This window comes from Pyrenophora tritici-repentis, chromosome 6 (assembly GCF_003171515.1).
Source record: "Pyrenophora tritici-repentis strain M4 chromosome 6, whole genome shotgun sequence".
Taxonomy (NCBI): Eukaryota; Fungi; Ascomycota; class Dothideomycetes; order Pleosporales; family Pleosporaceae; genus Pyrenophora; species Pyrenophora tritici-repentis.
The window spans coordinates 2,725,902-2,745,230 of record NC_089395.1 but is presented as its reverse complement, the minus strand read 5'-3'; the positions used below and the strand labels follow the sequence as shown (position 1 = coordinate 2,745,230).

Here is a 19,329-nt window from a genome sequence, read left to right as displayed (position 1 = left end):
AGTGCGGCTATTCTAGGAAAGAGGGATATTTGATATGTTTAATACTCAGGTTGGGTTACTTCTTCACTGCTTCTGTTCCAACATTATCACATCAACGAAGTTTCCACGGAGTTGGAAATGTATCATACACTACCCACCCTCCTGATCGCCTTGTCTACTTTCTCCTTGCCTTCTGCAGTATCGGCATCACATCCCCACGCCCTACCCCTAATAAACCCCGTGTACAACACCCACGCCGCCGCCGTCTTCCCAGCCCCAGCCCCAGCCCTAGAACTTCCCACCAACAACAACAGCACAATAGCAGCAGCAAGTCGCCTATCCCCCCGCCAAGCATCCCCCGGCCGCTGCGGCGCAGACTACGCCAACCAAATCTGCACAAGCAACCAATGCTGCTCTAGTTTCGGATACTGCGGGACGGAGTTTGAGTTTTGCGGTGAGATTGTGGGGTGTCAGCCGTTGTTTGGGAGGTGTGGTGATGCTCCTATATCCACTTCTGCGTCTACGTCTACGTCTACGTCTACATCGGTGAGCACGACTTCTACGACAACGCGTACAAGTACAAGTACAAGTACTACGACTACCTCGTTACCAACCCTAACACCCAGCACAAATGGCCGATGCGGAAACTCCACAACATGCGCCGGCTCAGCCTTCGGACCATGCTGTTCTGAGTACTTTTTCTGCGGCGACGGGTTGGCGTATTGTGGGGAGGGGTGCAGAGGGGGGTTTGGGAGATGTGGGGGTTTTTCGTCGTCGGTGTCTTTTAGTTTTACTTCGTCGACGTCTACTGCAGTTCCGACATCCGCCTCAACGACGACTACGCCCACGTCTTCTTCGCCGTCAACTACGACTGCGATCTCGACGACGTCTTCGACAGCAGCCCCCATACCAACAAACGCCAGTACAAACGGTAGATGCGGGGCTGATGGGAATGGACAGACTTGTACGGGCAGTCGGTTTGGGAGGTGCTGTTCGAGTTATGGGTGGTGTGGGGATGGGAGCGATGATTATTGTAGGGTGCTTTGGGGGTGTCAGGTTGAGTTTGGGGTTTGTACTAGTTAGGTGGGTGGAGGTGGTGGAGGTGTGATAGGGTGGAAGGATGAAGAGGGAGGAAAGGGAGAGGGAGATGGAGGGGGGGGGGGGAGAGGGAGATGGGAAGTTTGGAAGAGGGAGTTTGGAAGAGTGCGGTGATTAGTAAATTTTTGGAAGAGGCTGTTCGGGAAAATTCGTTGATCAGCATCGTACGGGTGGTGGTCTGGCTAAGAGGGGCAGGAGAAGTTAAGAGAGCATGTGAACAAAAAGACCAAGGTCGCACTGAAGATTAGTTCCTCCTTTTGCCAATGTACTTTCGTAAAGAAGCTTTAGACTTCTGTCAAACACCTCATTCCCTTGACTGATAGATATACTTTTATCTTTCACCCATGCCTTCACACTGCCAGCGTGTCATGCGTCCAGGTACCTCACTAGCACCCCCCTTTCCCTCTTCCATCCCCCAAGTACAACAGCTCTGAAACATATCTCATCGGCCCTTGGCCACCCAGTGGTACTTACTTCCCGCAGTCACGCCAGCGCAATCTCCCTCCTAGTCCCGTCCACGGCGAACCAGACTCCGCAACAATCAATCGGATCGGCATGATAGGTTAAAGGCTGCCTAATGAAGTAATTCTTTAACCTATATAGGAATCAATCATGTCAATCGATTGATTGTTGCGGAGTCTGCGGCGAACGCCACAACGGCAACAACCGCTCGCCACGCGCATCTCCTAGCGCCTTCACCAGCGCAAACGAAGAATTCCACATGATGCAACCATAACTTGTAGCTCCGTTGTGTCTGTCAAAAGCCAAGAGGGTCTAGACACATGCAGGAACAAAGAGGTTAGTTGGGCTGGGCTAGAAAGCAGAGGGTACGCCGTCGGACTTGCTGCCTGAGTGGACGGAGACTAAGGAAGGCTTTCTCTAGATGTGCATCGGAGCGTTTATAGCGGGTTCAGTTGCTTTTTCGTCGGTTCTTTAGAAAGAGGAAAAGGGTCTGGATTTTAGATTTTGGGGCTGAAAAACAAAGACGACGGTGATGTTTGTCCAGGGACCTGGGTTTGGGGAATTGAATCTGTATGGATCTGGTTGAACGTTACCTTTATCGATTTTTGTCACACAGTCTCATGTTAGGACAAGGTCCTCCAAGAGAAACTCGATGTTAATATGACCAATTTTCTTGCACCAGAATCGTAAGATCTTCCTTCCTTCCCTTCCTCCGACTACGCACCAACAACATAACCACGATTCCCCCTTCCATCCTCCATGTAACCCTATTACTAGATCCGGTCGGGCAAACGTACAGGACTCTAGCCATGTTGCGGAGTTTGTTGAAATGAGGCAGGTGCGCAGGCGGGCACCTCCCCATTGCCACGTCGTCGCCATCTGGACCGAGGCAGGCTGCTGCACCGTAGCTCCCCCGTACCGGTAGCTCCTCCTGTCACGATAGTTAGCAACAATAACACACCAGCCCTAGCATGCAACTTAGAACGACGACGTCAGACGGCGAAGTGGGTAAAAACCGCTGATCTTGTACCAGATGTGGCAAGTCTACGGGTACACGGCCGTTGTCCACGATTGGCGCCACAAAGTACCTATCCTCTCCCATTGGCCCGGCTTAGTCTGGTTCCGTTATGCGCGACCCCTGAATAACTACCGCGATCGACATGGGACGTATGTAAGTAGACTGGGCAGATAACTTGTTTGGGAACGTGTAGGCATCCCGTGGTGTATGTCGAGTTTGGGGTCCTATGCCCACCTGTTTACGGCACGGACGGGTTGCTGGCGCGCTTACCGGGGAGAAGATATTGGCTGGGTGATGTATTTCCAAGACAAAGTCGACCACATGTGCATGCATCATCAGCTGAACTGTGATGGCGCGGATTACTAGACTACTTACCCCAGACGCTTGGTTCAACAAAGGTTGTGCTCGGTTTGGAAATGGAAAGGTGGTAACGTGCGAATCATAGAAGGAGGGTTCGTCAGCTACATGGGCCGCTAGAGGCCGTTTTAGGTTTCTGGCATGGAGATGAGCGGCACTTGGAGGGACGCTATTCACTATATTGATACGTCTAGTAGATCGACAGCGGGGTCTTGTGCTGGGACAGTGGCTTTGACCGCGGCTTCTTTTGCACGACTACTACTTTGAGTAACAGTCCGTCATTCATCGCGTCAAGGGTCCTGGATATGTCGACACCGATGGCGGCCGGTAACGGGGAGAGGAAGCTATTTGCATTTGTAGCATGTAGCCTGGGTACTTATATAGATGGCTCTCTCGCTCGATCACTTTGATCTCGACACTTGACTGTCAGCCCCTTGAGTTTCCCATTTGTAGAAAGACAAGATGCTCTTCTCTTCTTCTTCACTTCACTTGGCGCTGCTTGCCGCGGCACCACTGGCAAACGCATGGCCGACGGCTATCTTAGATGCCGCTGGTCATGATCCTGAACTCCTGAAGCGAGCAACCGAGGCGGCGAGGCTCATGAAGGGTCGGCAACAGGGTATCGGTGCTGTCACTGCCGTCTTCGAACCCGTTCCCATCTTCAATGCTCGGGCACAGTACGTCAACGTATCTAGGGGCTCAGGGCACGAGTATGTTGCCCCTGGACCAAACGACCTCAGAGGACCCTGTCCGGGTTTAAACGCCCTTGCAAACCACGTATGTGACTCCTAGAAGACTTCTCCATGGAGGTAACAACACTGACAAACCCTAGAACTTCCTTCCACACAATGGCGTCGCCACTGTCACACAATACGTCGAAGTGACCCAACGCGTTGTCGGCATGGGCGTCCTCCTGGGAACCTTCCTGACCGTCCTCGCCGGCGCCCTAGACGGCAACATATTAACCTGGTCCATGGGTGGCACACCACCGGGTGTCCTCGAAGGCCTCCTCGGCGGAGCCCTCAACGGCAACGGCCTCAGTGGTTCCCACAACAAATACGAAACCGATGCCTCACCCACGCGGCCCGACCTCTACCAAGGCGGCAACAACTACAAGGTCGTGACATCTCAGTTCCAGGAACTCGTCGACATGTCCCCTGGAGGTATTACAATGGAGAGCCTAACAGCGTTCCGAAACCGTCGCTTCGATCAGCAGGTTTCTAGTAACCCGTACTTCTTCAATGGCCCCTTTTCCGGTATGTTGGTGCAACCTGCAGCGTACACCTTTATCTACCGTTTCATGGCCAACCATAGCGCTGAGCACCCCGCCGGTATTTTGTCGTCTGAGGTGCTGCAGTCATGGTTCGGTGTCCAGGGAAACAGCGGTAACTACAAGGCTATTGTGGGTACTGAGCGTATTCCGGATAACTGGGTAAGCAACATTCCATTCATTCATTCATTCACCCGACTCTCCTTCTGTCTACCACGGAATAATTCCATCATGATATGACCACACACTAACACCCACCCAGTACCGCCGCGCCATAGAATATCCCTACGAAACTACATACTTCGCCGCCGACGCCCTCGCCGCCGCAGGCCTCCATCCAAAGTTCATCAGCATCGGCGGCAACACTGGCAAGCCCAACAGCTTCGTCGGCGTCAACGTTGGAGATCTGTCCGGCGGCGTGTTCAGCTCTGGAAACATGCTAGAGGGAAATAACCTCGCCTGCTTCCTTTACCAGACCGCTGCTCAAGCGAAGCCCGATCTGTTGCTTGGTGCGCTCAGTGCGCTGACGAATATTGTGGGAAACTTAATGGCGACGTTGGGTTGCCCCGAGTTGAAAGCGATTGACGCGGAGCAGTTGAAGCAGTTTCCGGGTTATCAGAGGAATCCGGTTTATGGGTAGATATAGGTGTGGATGTGGGTGAGGGGTTGAATGGTTTTATTGATAGTTTACTTACGAGTTCACTTTTTTTTCTCGATAGGAGGATTTTCCATATACGTACTCAATGAAAAGAGTGCTTTAGTTAATGTCGAATATAACTATATGTTACTACAACTCATGACATCATCCATCTCTATTCAAGTAACGTGTTGTGGGCAAAATAAATGGCATGGATCTATCCAACACAACTAAAACTATAAAACAAGCGCAACAAAACTATCTTATTTATCACGCTCTCAAGCCCTCCATAAGAGCTCCCTCCTCCCTCTTCCCCACAGCCTGAAACACCTTCCCTTCGCCCCCAATATCCAACCCCCTCTCCGCCCTCTCATACGCCTCCTCACTCCTATCCAGCAAAATCTCCAATTCCTCCTCCCCCAGAATCTTCCCCACCTCCGTACCCTCAACATCAAACTTCTCCCCATCACTCCTCCTCAACAGTCTCTGCAGCTCCTCAACCTCCTGCTCCTTGTCATTCCCACGCCCACTCCCGCGATCATTCCGCACACCACCTTTTCTGATAACCAGTTTCTCCAGCCTACGCTTCGCTTCCGCGGATTCAAGCAGTTTCTGCTCGACGGTGTTGCGCGTGGCAAAGCGGTACACGATGACGTTTCTTGTTTGGCCGATACGATGGGCGCGGTCCATGGCTTGGAGGTCTTGTTGGGGGTTCCAGTCGCTGTCGAATAGAATGACTGTATCAGCGGCTGCGAGGTTGATGCCTTGGCCACCGGCACGTGTTGACAAGATGAAAATATCCGCTGCCTCTTTGGTAGTCGAGGGCTTGTTGAAGGCGAGTATCTGCTCTTGACGGTCTGTTTGCGCTACTGAGCCGTCAATGCGGGCGTAGTTCCAGGACCGCAGGTCGAGGTAGTGACCCAGGAGATCGAGAGTTGTTGTAAATTGCGAGAAGATGAGGACTTTGTGGCCTCGGCGGATGAGTTCGGGGAGGAGGGAGTCAAGGAGGAGCATCTTGCCTGACGTGGAGACGATCGTCTCATCTGGCTCTGTCTCCGAGGCAAAGGTTTCGGTGCCATCGGTGTCGGCTTTGATAAAGGGGTTGAAGAAGTTGTAGGGCGAGTTACAGCAGAGTCGGAGTTGCATGATTGGGTTACCGAGCTTCTTCTGCATGAGTTGACGTTTAGCGATTTCAAAGGTTGCAGCGCGGATTTTCTCGTCTTCTGCGTCAGAGCTGAGCTCCTCCTCCTCTTCCTCCTCCTCTGGTTTGTCCATGTTGTCAAAAAACTCATTATCGCTGACTTCTTCGTAGTTCTTTTTTGGTCGACCTCTGCTTCTTGTCGATGCGACTGACGCCGGGGTGCCTGCACGGGACGTCTTGGCACTCTTGCTGGGTGTGTTCAACCTACTCAAAGCCTTGCGCTTGAGGCCGCCATTGTTACTGCGGATGCTGAGGGGTGTCCCTGCTCTGCTGCTTAGACCGATGCTTAGCCTCTCGACAGCTTTCTCTTCAAGATAAGACCGACTGGTGCCATCGAGAATGGCCTGGTACAGCTCTCGTTGCATGGCTGTCAACGGCGCATACAGCACATACTCCCGCTTCTTAGGCATCAAGCTTTCCACGTCCGTCTTGACTCGACGAAGTAAAAACGGCTTCAACACCGCGTGTAGCGACTTGACCAGGTATTGCTGCCTCTCTTCTGAAAGTAATTGTTCGAAGCTCGACTTGTCCTTCAGTCCAGAGAAGTCGAACCAGCTCTCGAATGTGGATAGCTTGTCAAAAACCGTAGGTAGCAAGAAATGTAGCAATGACCACAGTTCCGTAAGATTATTTTGCAGTGGCGTACCAGTGATGAGCAGACGGTTCGCCGACTGAAACTGCTGCAACTCGCGAATGAGCCGGCAATCAAGATTCTTGATGCGATGTCCCTCATCGATAATGATGAATTGCCAGCCGAAGCTCGTAAGATACTTGCGATCGTTCATGCAAATCTCGTAGCTAGTGATCATGATAGGAAAATCTGCAGTCCCCGGGTTCCGTAGCCGGGTCTTGCGTAATCTCTCGCGCTCCTTCTTGTCGCCATGGTATAGCATGACAGGCAGGGTTGGTGTCCATTTCTCAAATTCTGCCACCCAATTACTCGTGGTACTGAGCGGCGCAGCGATCAAAAAGGGACCGTATGATTTGTTCTCCCACAAGTGCGCAAGCATAGCAATGGTTTGTATCGTCTTGCCCAGACCCATCTCGTCTGCCAGAATGCCATTGATGCCGTTGTTGTAGAGTGACACCATCCACTCAAGACCTTCCAACTGATATGATCGCATTGTGCCACCAGTGACCAGTTTCGGTTGTCGCGCCGACTTCAAGTCAGTCATTCCGATATCGCTTGTCTTGACATTGTCTTTGTCCTCTTCCGCCGCCTCTTTCAGCGCATCCCCAACATTCTTGTGGTCTGTCTTCTTCTCCAGGTCGGCTTTGCTGAAGTAGCTGGATATATCCGAACCTTGCTTCTTCAGCTTCGCATTGCCTTTATTGTCCTGTTTCTTTGGCCTTCCGCGACCTCTCTTTGGTGTTGTTTCAGGCTCGTCTGTCTTGGGTGCGCTCGCTGCGGATCCGCGTGTCGCTCGTCGTTGTGATTCAGCTGCCGTCTTTTCTGCATTCTTTTCACGTTTTGTAGTCTGGCCTTTTGTCTTTTCGTCTTGAGCCTGCTCTTCTTCTTCTTGCCGTTGCATTTGCGCAAGCATGACGGTCGCATACAGCTACGTTTTACTTGTTAGCCATTGTCCAAGATGCAACGATGATTCTACTCTATTCCATGTAAGAGGTAGTACTAACCTTGCTCTTGTTCATCAAAAACTCCAATTGCTGGAACTTCTTATCCAAGACCTCTCTCCCACTTTTGATATCCTCCTGTCTCTCCTTCTCCAATTGCGCGTCTCGTTTCGCGTCATCTTTCTCGCGCTGGGCCCTGATGCGCTCCTCTTCCGCTTGCAATGACTCCGGCACGTTCTTTGTATCCATGTCGGCTGGCGGGGGTGAAGAGGCAGGTGTAGATTTAGTTTCTGACGCTGCACCCGTAATAGAAGAAGCGGGCATGACGCGTTCAGATGGAATTTAGAATGCAAAGGAAGAGTGAGGTATTGTAAGTTGTGTTGATACTAATTCCAGGGGCAGGTGGCGATGAGCGCATGCGATCGCGTTCGCGATGAAAGACGACGCGCTAAGCGGAAATCGATGACGTTTTGGGAGACGCGCGATCACGCCTCCAATTACCACCTGCCAAGCATCAACACCACAACACCTGGGTGACATAAAACACTGGACAGTATGGGCAAGCACCCAATAGACGTGTCTGGCGACTACAGTGGTTTTTTTACTGGTATGTCTAGTATTTTATGACACCCGGGTCACAGCGCGTTTCTCCTGATTCTTCTGTTACATGAAGTTATCGTGACACCTATACTACGGAAAACGTAGTTCCCAGGCCTTCAACCAGACCTTCAATTCACTATAATCTATACAGTATCCAACAGTAAAAGGAAATTACCTGATCTAGTTTCCTTCCGTGCGAGATAGGATGGTTCTGCGCATCTATGTCCCTAGACCTTCAACCCGGACCTTTAATTCACTATACTAAACACAGTATCCAACACTAATTAGAAACTACCTAATCGAGTTTCTTTTCTATACTATAGAAAACGTGTCCCTAAGCCTTTACCTAGGCCTTTAATTCACTATATTAAATACAGTATCCAACACCTATCAGAAATTGCCTAATCTAGTTTCCTTCCGTGTGAGATGAGATGGTTCTGCGCATTAAACCTCCTGCGAAGTCATCACGGTAGGTTCAAATACATCTATTTAAAGCACTAACCGATAAAACACGGCATCCTCCACACTCTCGTAGTAGCTACTAATCTCCTCAAATCCATACCCTTTATACAGCTTCCTCGCCGGCGCCATACTACTCAGCGTGTCAAGTAGCATCTCTTTGTACCCCAGTTTCCTCGCATGCGAAATCGCGACATCCATCAGTAATTTGGACACGCCAAGACCGCGAGATGTAGGTGTAAGATAGAGTCGCTTGAGCTCACATGTTGTAGTTGTAGGCGACGTTGTATTCGACAGCAAAGTTGCCGACTCAGCTATAGTAGGTGTAGAGAAGAATGGTCGAATAGCTATGCATCCTATAGCTTGCTCTTTCTGTCCTTTGCTGGTGTTGGCAGGCTCCTGTTCTATTGTCGCATATGCCAACCACACTGCACCGCCCTTTTCGCTCGCATATTTCCCCGGTAAAGCCGCCAATTCGTGTTCGAAATTTTGGAAGTCGAGGCTGATGGGCAATGAGCGTGCGTATGCAAGAAATAGCTGCCCCACAATTTCTTTGTCGTCTGTGAAGATGGCGGGGCGGATCCAGACTTCTGGTCGCGTGCTTTGGGTCATGTTCGCTTGTTGTGTCTTCGCTGACTTCGTAATGTTGAATGTTTCCCGGGTGCAGACCTTGAACGAGGAAATATCCTCTAGCCGTTGCAGTGAATTGAGCAAGGCTTAATTCTTAATGCACAAGATACCCCTGGGACAGAATGTTGCCTAAAGGGCGTACCGATAACATGATCCATGGGCGAGCGGCGCACCCCACCAACTTTTGCAACTTTAAAGCGATGCATCTCAACAACGCGATAATATTATTGCTAGATATTGATACAGTAGATTACTCTATATTAATAGTATCAGTCTTGCATGTGCGCGAGTTGTGCCCAGTCTCCTTGCACCTAGTGCAGCGCCTTTGAGCCCGCTGGCTGAGGCCTGATCGCGCTCCTCCTTGACGCTCTTCATGAGCAATCTGCTGGTCAGCCTCATTTTGAGCCAGTATGTCCTCTCCAGCTCCCTTTGTGAGTACTCCATGCTTCTGTATACGCCTTTTAGAGCGCCGCCTACGCTCTGAGGCTGCGCTATTGGCCTTCTCAAGACTAGAGATCCGATCGCGCATCAGCTCAGCAGAGAGCATCATCACCTCGGCGCCCTTCTTTAGCTGGTCAATCGCCATAATAATTGAAGCTGGTGATGAGCTCTTGTGCTGGCGCACGCGCTCACGTATTAGGCTTGACTGAGCCTCAAGCTCACGCGCGTTGCTCGGCGTTTGAGCTACCCAGGGAGCCTCTGGCAGAGCTGCTGGAGGAGTAGGTGTACGCAGTTGTACATCTACCTTTGATAGAACAGCCTCTGGTTGTAGAGGAACAAGGCCTGCGCCGCGGAAGGCTGAGCAGATATTGGCTGGCGTGAACGCTTGATCAAATGCTGCCTTGAACGCTGGCAGAAACTCTAGCTTGGTGATGTGGTTGATGTGGTTGCGCATAAGGCTCTCCACCTCACGGCTGTACGCGCGCTTCAATGGCGAGAAGCAGCCAACATCAAGTGGCTGGAGTAGGTGAGATGAGTGAGGAGGCATACAGAGCGTATGGATATTGTTCTCCTTGCAGAGCTCCTGGAACTCTAGAGATTGGTGGCTCTTATGGCCATCAATAATAAGCAGGCGACGCGCGCCTACACTACGAGCCTGCGTGTGAGCGTTGAAGTGCTTTAGCCACTCAACTCCAAGCTCATTATTCGTCCAGCCATTATCGCTGACTGCGATCGCCCAGTCGCGTGGGATCTCAGCTTCCTTATACCAGGCTGATAGGTGGTACTGGCCAGCGAAGATGAGGAACGGTGGGACTGACCAGCCAGCAGCGCTGATAGCAGCGATCAGCGTTACCCACTCGCGATTGCCTGGCTGAATACTCTTCGGCCTGCCTCTCCTCTCTGCTCCTGTTATAACTAGCTGCGTTGTAATCTTGCCCATCATAAAGCCAGCTTCATCAAAGTTGTAGACGTCCTCATCGCAGATACCTAGCTCAGCCTTTGTCTCTTCTACAAGCTTAAACCACCTCTTTATTAATGTTGCATCCTCACAAAGAGCTCTCTGCCTATCGTACGCTTGGTTGAAACACGTCCGAAGACTGTCTGTACGCTTAACAAAGGTAGATGGCCAGTTGACTCCAACCTGCTCTCCACCACGCGCAGCCAGCAGCTTATCAGCCATATCACGTACAGCTGTGTAGGTAGGCGCAAATCCACGCAGATCTAGCTGAAGTATATAGCTAATAATCACCTCCTCTTCTCTCTGGGTAAGCTTCCTTGAGTTGGGCGGGCAATCGCGTCGGGCAGGTATACCAGCGCGTCGGCGGCGGAGCGTTGTTTCGGCTACGTTGTAGACTACTGCAGCAGTACGGGTACCTTAGATCTGGTGCGCATTAATAGATGAGATAGCAAGCTGAATATCTGCTTCATTTGATAGTAATTGAGTAGCGCTGCGTTGAGCCATTGTAGATTAAGATCAGTAAGGTGAGTAAAGTTGGTGGGGTGCGCCGCTCGCCCGTGTGCGCCGCTCGCCCATGGATCATGTTATCGGTTGGCGCTGTATCCACAATTGGCCAGAGTTGCGAAATTTGGTTTTATACGAAGTCGGCAAAAGGTGGAACGACCTTCTGGAACGTGCCCCACATCTTCAGCCCTTCCATCGGGCACCATCTCTAGAGGCTGTCTGCATTATCCGTCAATATATTATATATTACAGCACATTCTCCCATCAATCACGTGAGAAGCGTGTTGTACGGTCTTATGGTCTAGTGGTATGATTCTCGCTTAGGGTGGACAACCTGAGCACACTTGCGAGAGGCCCCGCGTTCGAGTCGCGGTAAGACCCGTTTTTTTTTGCTCTTTCATCTGGATGATAGCCTGCGAGGCTGCACATCTTTACACGTCATGCTCCTAGAAACAAACTGAATTTTTGCTGTTTATGCTTTCTCACCTCGACTCAACTGATTATGTTACGAACCAGTAGAAGAAACGGATGATCGTGCCACTTCTTGTAGAACCTTTTGAAAGTACTGGACGGCTTTTGAACTAATTATATACTATGCTGATATTATTGGAACAAGGTCCCTCTAGTAGTATGACTACTATGGATAACCGAGTGGGAGGAGGGACAAGGCGGGGTGGCTGCAACGTATTGTATTGACTATCGTGTTATGTGTCCACCTCTCAGGCTGTTGTGGTGGATGCCATTGCCCACCGGGCAGTGCCTGCCACACCAGCACATCATGTGACCCCCAAGCACCTTCTACCTGGACTGAACCCAGATATTCTCAACAGATATTATATTTACAAGTTAATTGTATATACACTTCATGCGCTTTGAACGACGCTCTTCCGCTGCGGCCATGCATCAACAAGACCCTCCCAAACCTTGACCTCGCTGAAAGTAACCTCACCACCCTCCACAAAGAACTCAATACCGGTGCTATCCGCATACCAGCTCCGTAACCAAGTGCTCAACGCAAACCGATTATTAGCATGAACTTCCACAACGCCGCCATCTACCACAATGGTCAAATCCAACGTCTCAACCTGCGTTCCATTGCCGCCAGCAACATCAAACAAGCGGAACTTTCCAGTCTCATTGTCATTGGCGATACCAGATGTAGTCGCCGCCGCCGCAGAAGAATTTGAGCGATCGACGATGAAGCTTTCGTTGGAGAATTGGTAGTAAATAGGTGTGGATTCACGTGCGCCTGTGAGGATATTGAAGCCAGCTTTCAGCGACTCTGAGCGTGATGGGAAAGTCAAACTGGCGGACAACATGTAATGCTTCGACTTTGGACTTGTCTTAAACTTCGTGGTCTGGGAAACTCTTCCACCAGATTGTGTGATAGTGCCAGTCGCGTTCTTCGTAAACGCAGCATAAGGTTCCCGCGCGATCTTCTGGTGCAATGTCGCTAGTGTGAGAGTACCGTCACTGTTCTCGCAGTCGATTCTCCACGAGCCCTTTTCCCGCGAAAGTTCGTTGTCGACGACGTTTAGGTAGCCGACGCTGAGTTCGCGGGGGAGAAGCAGGGAGCCGGTCCAGTTTTGCTGTGCGGTGGGGAATTGTTTTGCGGTTCCGTAGAAGTCGCCTGTTAGCCATACGTACGTGATGAAGCGATCGGGTGCGCCGCTTGACCAGCTAGCTTGCGAGTCCGCGGGCAGGACTTTGCCAGCAGCTGCGTACGCGGAGCGTCCGGAATCTAGTCTTCCAGCCATGGTGGGCTCGAATGTCAGTTTTCCGTCGACGAGGGTTTGCTTTCCAGCGGCCCAGAGCATGTCTCTGTTGTCTGAGACTTGCGGGATGATTGGCGTATAACTCCACTCTGCACCCACGGTGACGAAAGTTTCACCCTTGGGGTTAGCACCGTGCTTGTCCAGAGCAAAGTAGTTTGCAACTTCGAAGTTGAAGCCCCAACGTCCGGCCCAGCCCTCTTCAGTCCACGTCGTGTTTGCCTGCTCATGCCACCATTCGCCCAGATACTCCCATGTCTGGAACAGATCGGCATCTTCATCGTCGTATTGAGCATACAGGAACAAGCTTGGGCCTTTGCCATGCACACCGCCGGAAATGACGGTATACCAGGTCCCCTCCCGCTTTCCCAACAGGCTGTCGACTTGTGTGTTTTGGAAAACATACGGGTCTCTGAATCCCGTGACGTTTACGGCAAATGGAGGGCTAGGGATTACGGGGCCAATGTTGGACTTGGTAAAGTTCCTTCCTCCGTCTGTGGCCACGGCGAGGGATTGGGTTTCGCTTCCTTTGGTATAACGGACGGTCCATTGAATGGGTAGGTAGCTCACGCTGGTGTAGAGTAGTGTAGGTGTACCGTTAATTCCGCGCTCAATTACACTACCGTCGAACACATAGAGGGGGTCATTGAGGCCGCCTGCGCGGATGAAGGGCTCAGAGTTGGGATTCAAATCTGTGTAGGTAACTAGGTTGCTTGTTGTTGCACCTGATGCGCCGTTGTGGAGGTATCCTACGTGGAAGATGCCGGTTTTGGGGTCAGTATAGTGCATGCATGGGTCGCCTATAGATTGGTTAGTTGAGGTTCAGATTGGTATGATTCAATTCTTACCTATCTGACCATATGTCGGAAGAACGTGCGCTTTTGGTCGCCATGTGTTGAATAAAGAGACATTAGCTAGCGTGGAAAGGTTTGGCGGAGCAACGTTATAATCGATTGATCCTTGACGAGGAATGATATGGCTTGACGTTAGTCCTGCAAGAGACACCAAAATTGGTGATGTGATCTTCATGGCTGCATATAGTTCCAGAAGCAATTCGGAATATTTCTACAGGCGACATCTTGAGGTGCCTTTCTGGTACTTATTCATGTCACAATATCATATCAGCTGCGCGATGACGACAGTCAAGAAAAGGATGCTGGTTCTTCCCCGCAATTTTCCCGGGTAGTTGTTCGGGAAGAATTCAATTGGCCGAACTAGAAGCCGTTGTCCCACTGGCGAGTAAGGTACCTATACCGCCAGCCGATATCGTTGCTTGGTAGTGCAATGCGATGCAGTACTAACATTGCACAAACTTGCAGATGTCAAGAGTTGCTTCAAAAATGTGCTAAAGGCAGCAGAGCCCTCAATTGCCTGCCTCCTTCTTCTTGGGATACATGAAAAGCGCATCCCCTCCTGCAACACCGTTCAATGGGTTACCTTCTCCTTCGTTACAATTTCCCACTATCTCGTCGAACCCACATCGTAGATAGAATCTTTCAGTGCCCGGACTTGTGACACAGCTTGCGTGCACGTTCTCCTCCCTGGCGCGCTCGAGGCCCCAAAGCACAAGCTCTCGTCCGAGCCCTTTGCCAGCGTAGTCCCGGTGGACGCCGCAGAGCACGAGATACCAGTTGTTCCTTCGCTCACCGCTCCACAAGTGCGCGGCGAAAGGGTGGGAATCTTCCAGAATGTTGACCTTGTTGGGATCAACGGCACGATTTGGAGTATCAGGGAGAGGGCGGAAAGCATCTGAACCTGATGGAGCCTTAGTACAAACAGACTGCTAATACGCATGGTACCACCGAGTCTATAAAGATAGCGTATTTAGGGGATTTTGGTTTTGCTCACCAACATCAACCCACTCGTCTTCCACCTTTTGCTTTCCTGCATCATCGCCTTGTCGCTGCCAGACGGCTACCCCCACTACTTTCTCCGTCCCATCAACATTGACGGTGGAAACAAGTTGTCTTTCATTGGGCTTGGACCAGCTCTTACGGAGCTGGTCGGACCAATACGAGTTGACATCTTCTGGGTATTTGTTGCGGTGGGGGAGTATCAGGACCCAAAGCGGATCATCCCAAAAGGCCGAGGCTAGGACGGAGACCATGGCAGGCTCGTCAGATGGGGTTGCGGGCCGGATTGGCATGGCGGGGTATTGGATTGAGCTTGGTCTGCGGAATTGAAAGAAATCCCGAGAACAATGGAAGGGCTTGAGAGTAGATGCAGATATAAAGGGTTCAAGGCGACAGGAGATCCAAGGTGGCTAGCTGCTGTTCTAGGTCTGCAGCGACCGAAGATGGTTTCGCGCTAGAAGGCTCACGACGGCGTATTTCCAGCATCAAAAAGCCTTGTAGTCTTCTTCGGAACAACCCAGTCATCCATTGATAACTGCGGCAACAAGCACTACCGAGGTAGCGGTAGCAGGTAGCACGGTAATGTTGGGTTTGTTTGGAGCAAGGCGCGTTACGTCAGCAGCATGCGCTACTGTCTTCTTCCGGTTAGCTTGCCCGCGGTCCAGCCTCGTGGAGACGCGCTCTTATCCGTGGATCGTGGATCGTGTATCGTAGGTGCCTTGCCATTTCCGTATCCTCTGCCATGAGACGTCTCCTTCTCTAGTCAAGCACCCTAAATATCTTTACGTGAGCTGTCGTGTTGACTTCGGCAGATTGCGAGATTCTAAGCCCAACGCCTCCCAGTCGTTCCTACCAGTTCAACACGCTTCCAAGCTTCACACTTGCCTCTCGGCACGCCACCACTGATAGGTAGTGAATCAGAGGACCGCAGCTGCAGAGGTCTCTCTTCACCTCAGCATCCGTCCATAAATTCTCTACCCGCGCTTCAACCACCAACACTCACACTATGACTATGGCGGCCCGTCGTGAGGAGTCAGCCATGTCCAGCTTACCCAGTGGGCATATGCGCACCCAGCACGAGTATAGTTATCGTCTGCCCACGCCCCCTCGGATCATCGTTCCCCCGCCCACACTTGCGACTGATATGCCATGCCTGTCGCTACGTATCGGCTCTGGGGAGGTCGACATGAGCTTCCTAAACGAACTAGACCTCGAAGGTACCGTACAGTCAAACACGATTATGGAATGGGCATACGAACGGCGGAGGAACGCACAGATGATCCTTCCCTGGCTTTATTTGGGGCCCATGGTGGCAGCCAAGGACAAGGCGTTCCTCGAGCGCGAGGGAATCACCATGGTGCTGGCTATTCGCGCACAGCCAAACAGCATGATGGGAGCCCTACAAGCGGCTCGCGAAGTCTGTCTGGAGGTGCGCAGCATCGAGGCCTACAATTTCTACAATCTCGCGCCCAAATTCGCCGAAGCAGCGAACATTATCAGTACACACGTCGCGCGTGTCAGACAACATAACCTAGAAACTACCGGCCAAGCCACGTTCGGCAAGGTCCTAGTCTTTTGCGAGTCTGGCAATGAGAAGTCAGCCGCAGTGGTAGCAGCGTACCTTATGCAGACGCTCAAAAATATCGACCATGTCAAAGCTATGCAGGTCGTCCAAGCGCAGCGGTTTTGTGTCAACTTCGATGATGTTCTGAAAAATATCCTCCGCTCTTTTTGGGACATTGTCGAAGCGCGGCGCTCGATTACGGTGCAGCAGATCGACTCTAGCAATACATCGTCAACGAAACAGAAGCGAGGTATTGATGACACACGCGACGACGACGATATGGATATGAGTGGCGGAATGGATGCATCAGATGCACTTCGCTTCAGTGGTCGCGAGATTACTCCATTTCAGGACCGCTAGCTTCGCGTTCGAACATCCGACTGGCTTCGTTTTTCTGTATAGGCGTTTTATCTAGCATTATACCCGCATAAGCTATGGCGTTTTCGGCGATGTGAGCATGTCTGAAGGTTTCCAGGCTATTGGTCGATCAAATGATGCTTTCAGAAAGAAGGGCACACCGAGTATCGACGACACCTTTCCTAAGTATTTTATGGTAAGCATGGGTGCCAGGGACGAATGGGTTTCATCCTTCTTACATGATTATGACGTTGTATGGTTTCTTGCACCCTCTCTGAATAGTGGGGCGCAAGGATGAGTCGAAAGAGGTGGATTCATTAGAAAGGAAAAACAGCATCACGGTACAGTACATATTCCTAACATATTCTACTCTTCGCGAAAACCTAGTCTTTTCTCGTCCTCATATCAAGTTCTTTCTCTTGTACATGTGCATGTCAATGTTCCTTATGCCGTCGTACTATCATGTTAGTCATGTTTAATGGCTCCACTGCTTTTCCAGGGAAAACGAACAGGATTAATGGTAGGCTTCCGCCGACTCAAATTATTTCAAAACTCTGTAAGAACCGGCAGGTAAAATTCAGAAAACGAGACGTGATACGAGTTCCTTCCTGCGTTGGTTTATCCCACTAGCTGATTCTCGTTGTCCAGGTGGCGGCAATTGCTAACTGACCTTCACCTCGCCTTTCCGTAATTCGCCCACTAACACTAACGTATTGTTCCGCCTCATTCTCACTAGGCTCGACACGGATTACACGCATTCATTGGTTCACGGAATTTTTATTAGTGAACCATACCATTATCGTTACAGTCGCATAACATGTCCTATTCTCTGCGGCCTGGGAACAAGTTGAAGGCCCCCAAACGTTACAGGGATGCAGATGGAGAAGAGGCTGATGATCCGCCAGAGCCAAAAACTACAAAGCCTGATACCGTGGTTCGCTTCCCCGGTCCCACCACATTGAACAATTCAGGCTCACAAAGTGCAGCAGGGCTCGCTCCCCCCACCTATATTCGCAGTGCCTCGTACTGTCGGAGCCCATCACTCGATATTTCCAAACGCCCCCGAGCAGCCTAAGATGCCCAATATCAAGATGATCAAGCAAAGGAAGCGCATGCGCACCGAAGAGCCAGATGAGTATGACTCGCGCGTGCGCACCCAAGCCGGACGCGCCGTCAGACTCCACAAAGACACTGCATCTGAGTTACCGCCCGACAACTTGAGCCTCAAATCAGCGGCGTTCCCTTCGCTCCCAACAAACGTGCCACCTCCGCTACCGACTGCTATAGCAGAGTTTGAGGGGCACGGAATGAAAGAGCTGGTGGAAGCAATGAAGAAGAACGACTCGAAACGCGTGTCAGAGACCAAGGCTCGCTTTGCTCAAATGTATGCGACTAGCACATACGACTGGTATGCGGAACTGAGGGAGCGCTGGAGCCCAGACGAGAGCGACGCAACGGTAAGCCGACCATGTCTCAATCTCAACTACATGCTAACATGCTAGGTCAAATTCGAATCGCTTTGGCCCTCACTGCGCCAGACCATCATCGACGAGATTCAGGACGACTTTGCCGGAGCTGGGCAGCCCGACACCTTGTACCCAGTCCAGCGCCTCTTGAAGATCACGCGCACAGAGCTCCTCGACATCATAGAGAAGAATGGCCAAGCCTGGAACACTGACGAGGATATCCCACTGTACTATCGAGAATTGAAGCGCAGGAACCCAGATGCCATCATCGACCCCGATCAGCCTCCGCCAGCGCAAGTCGTCCGAGCAATCAAGTTCCTAAAGCAGCAGCATTTACCGGGCACTCTGCTAGGCGAATGGTCTACGCTACCTTCTGTACAAGTATTTCGCCCCCTCTCCCAGTCTCAGGTATCTGGATAGCGCTTGAACATGTGACTCAACCTACATGCAACTATCGGTGGTAACAAGTTGTGTAGATTTTTACAGAATCCCCCGAGGCAGAACGCTATCATAGCGATATAGTTAGAACTGTAGAGTCCCACGAATCCAGCGAGGCTATCGTCCAGCAGCAAGACAACGAATACCAAGCCAGACTCGAGAAAATGCTTAGTGAGGGTAACATTGCTTCTCGCCGGCTTCCCGAAAAAGACCTCAAATGCAAGTATTGTCGCAGGAAGGGCCATCTTCATAGTGACAGAAGCCGTGAGGGTCTCTTAATAGTACGTTGGCCCCCTTCGACCCTTGCATACTCTCTGTTTTGCAGACTTTGTAACATCTTCTCTCAGTGTCCCGGCAAGCGCATCGATGAAAGCCGCGAAAAACACGCCAATACCCACGTCGAAGCCGCCTTCCTACGCGATGCCGCCGAAGCTGAACTCGCTGAAACCAGACGTAAAGACCGTATCGCCGCAGCGCAGCCACCGCAGCCACCACAATGGCGGCCATTCATGCCAGGCCCCAATACACCACGGACCCAGCGTATATATACATCCTGGCTACAATGGAAAGACAGAAAAGCCGTGATGACTGACCCAGCATTCCAGGACCATACACCTCGTCGCCGTATCCGTAAGCAAACTCGGGAACAACACGCCGAGGAACTATGGAGAGAAGCAGACAAGCATCCAGGAT

At 51.2% G+C, this 19,329-nt stretch overlaps 9 protein-coding genes across 9 annotated transcripts; 3 read left to right on the top strand and 6 right to left on the bottom strand.

Annotated features, from left to right (window-relative positions):
- Positions 1-3,376: 3,376 nt before the first annotated feature.
- On the top strand, positions 3,377-4,824 carry PtrM4_122710 (Peroxidase-2 domain containing protein; the record flags this gene model as incomplete). Its single annotated transcript, XM_066108534.1, has 3 exons — positions 3,377-3,691; positions 3,747-4,346; positions 4,528-4,824. The coding sequence occupies 3 exons, from the start codon at positions 3,377-3,379 to the stop codon at positions 4,822-4,824; spliced, it is 1,212 nt and encodes a 403-aa protein (XP_065961719.1).
- A 267-nt stretch (positions 4,825-5,091) lies between these two features.
- Positions 5,092-5,967, bottom strand: PtrM4_122700 (HepA, Superfamily II DNA-RNA helicase, SNF2 family; the record flags this gene model as incomplete). The annotated part of the gene is made up of 1 exon (XM_001935510.2): positions 5,092-5,967. One exon carries the CDS (start codon positions 5,965-5,967, stop codon positions 5,092-5,094), a length of 876 nt encoding a protein of 291 aa, XP_001935545.2.
- A 1,663-nt stretch (positions 5,968-7,630) lies between these two features.
- Positions 7,631-7,843, bottom strand: PtrM4_122690 (uncharacterized protein; the record flags this gene model as incomplete). The annotated part of the gene is made up of 1 exon (XM_066108533.1): positions 7,631-7,843. One exon carries the CDS (start codon positions 7,841-7,843, stop codon positions 7,631-7,633), a length of 213 nt encoding a protein of 70 aa, XP_065961718.1.
- An 840-nt stretch (positions 7,844-8,683) lies between these two features.
- Positions 8,684-9,265, bottom strand: PtrM4_122680 (putative GNAT family acetyltransferase; the record flags this gene model as incomplete). The annotated part of the gene is made up of 1 exon (XM_001935509.1): positions 8,684-9,265. The coding sequence occupies one exon, from the start codon at positions 9,263-9,265 to the stop codon at positions 8,684-8,686; it is 582 nt and encodes a 193-aa protein (XP_001935544.1).
- A 268-nt stretch (positions 9,266-9,533) lies between these two features.
- Positions 9,534-10,904, bottom strand: PtrM4_122670 (uncharacterized protein; the record flags this gene model as incomplete). The annotated part of the gene is made up of 1 exon (XM_066108532.1): positions 9,534-10,904. One exon carries the CDS (start codon positions 10,902-10,904, stop codon positions 9,534-9,536), a length of 1,371 nt encoding a protein of 456 aa, XP_065961717.1.
- A 1,145-nt stretch (positions 10,905-12,049) lies between these two features.
- Positions 12,050-13,987, bottom strand: PtrM4_122660 (SacC, Beta-fructosidase (levanase-invertase); the record flags this gene model as incomplete). Its single annotated transcript, XM_001935508.2, has 2 exons — positions 12,050-13,758; positions 13,807-13,987. 2 exons carry the CDS (start codon positions 13,985-13,987, stop codon positions 12,050-12,052), a joined length of 1,890 nt encoding a protein of 629 aa, XP_001935543.1.
- Positions 13,988-14,321: 334 nt separating this feature from the next.
- PtrM4_122650 (acetyltransferase) lies at positions 14,322-15,104 on the bottom strand (the record flags this gene model as incomplete). Its single annotated transcript, XM_001935507.2, has 2 exons — positions 14,322-14,713; positions 14,807-15,104. 2 exons carry the CDS (start codon positions 15,102-15,104, stop codon positions 14,322-14,324), a joined length of 690 nt encoding a protein of 229 aa, XP_001935542.1.
- Positions 15,105-15,817: 713 nt separating this feature from the next.
- PtrM4_122640 (tyrosine protein phosphatase 4) lies at positions 15,818-16,735 on the top strand (the record flags this gene model as incomplete). Its single annotated transcript, XM_001935506.1, has 1 exon — positions 15,818-16,735. One exon carries the CDS (start codon positions 15,818-15,820, stop codon positions 16,733-16,735), a length of 918 nt encoding a protein of 305 aa, XP_001935541.1.
- An 814-nt stretch (positions 16,736-17,549) lies between these two features.
- Positions 17,550-18,618, top strand: PtrM4_122630 (uncharacterized protein; the record flags this gene model as incomplete). Its single annotated transcript, XM_001935505.2, has 3 exons — positions 17,550-17,666; positions 17,719-18,189; positions 18,235-18,618. The coding sequence occupies 3 exons, from the start codon at positions 17,550-17,552 to the stop codon at positions 18,616-18,618; spliced, it is 972 nt and encodes a 323-aa protein (XP_001935540.2).
- Between the last annotated feature and the right edge of the window lie 711 nt (positions 18,619-19,329).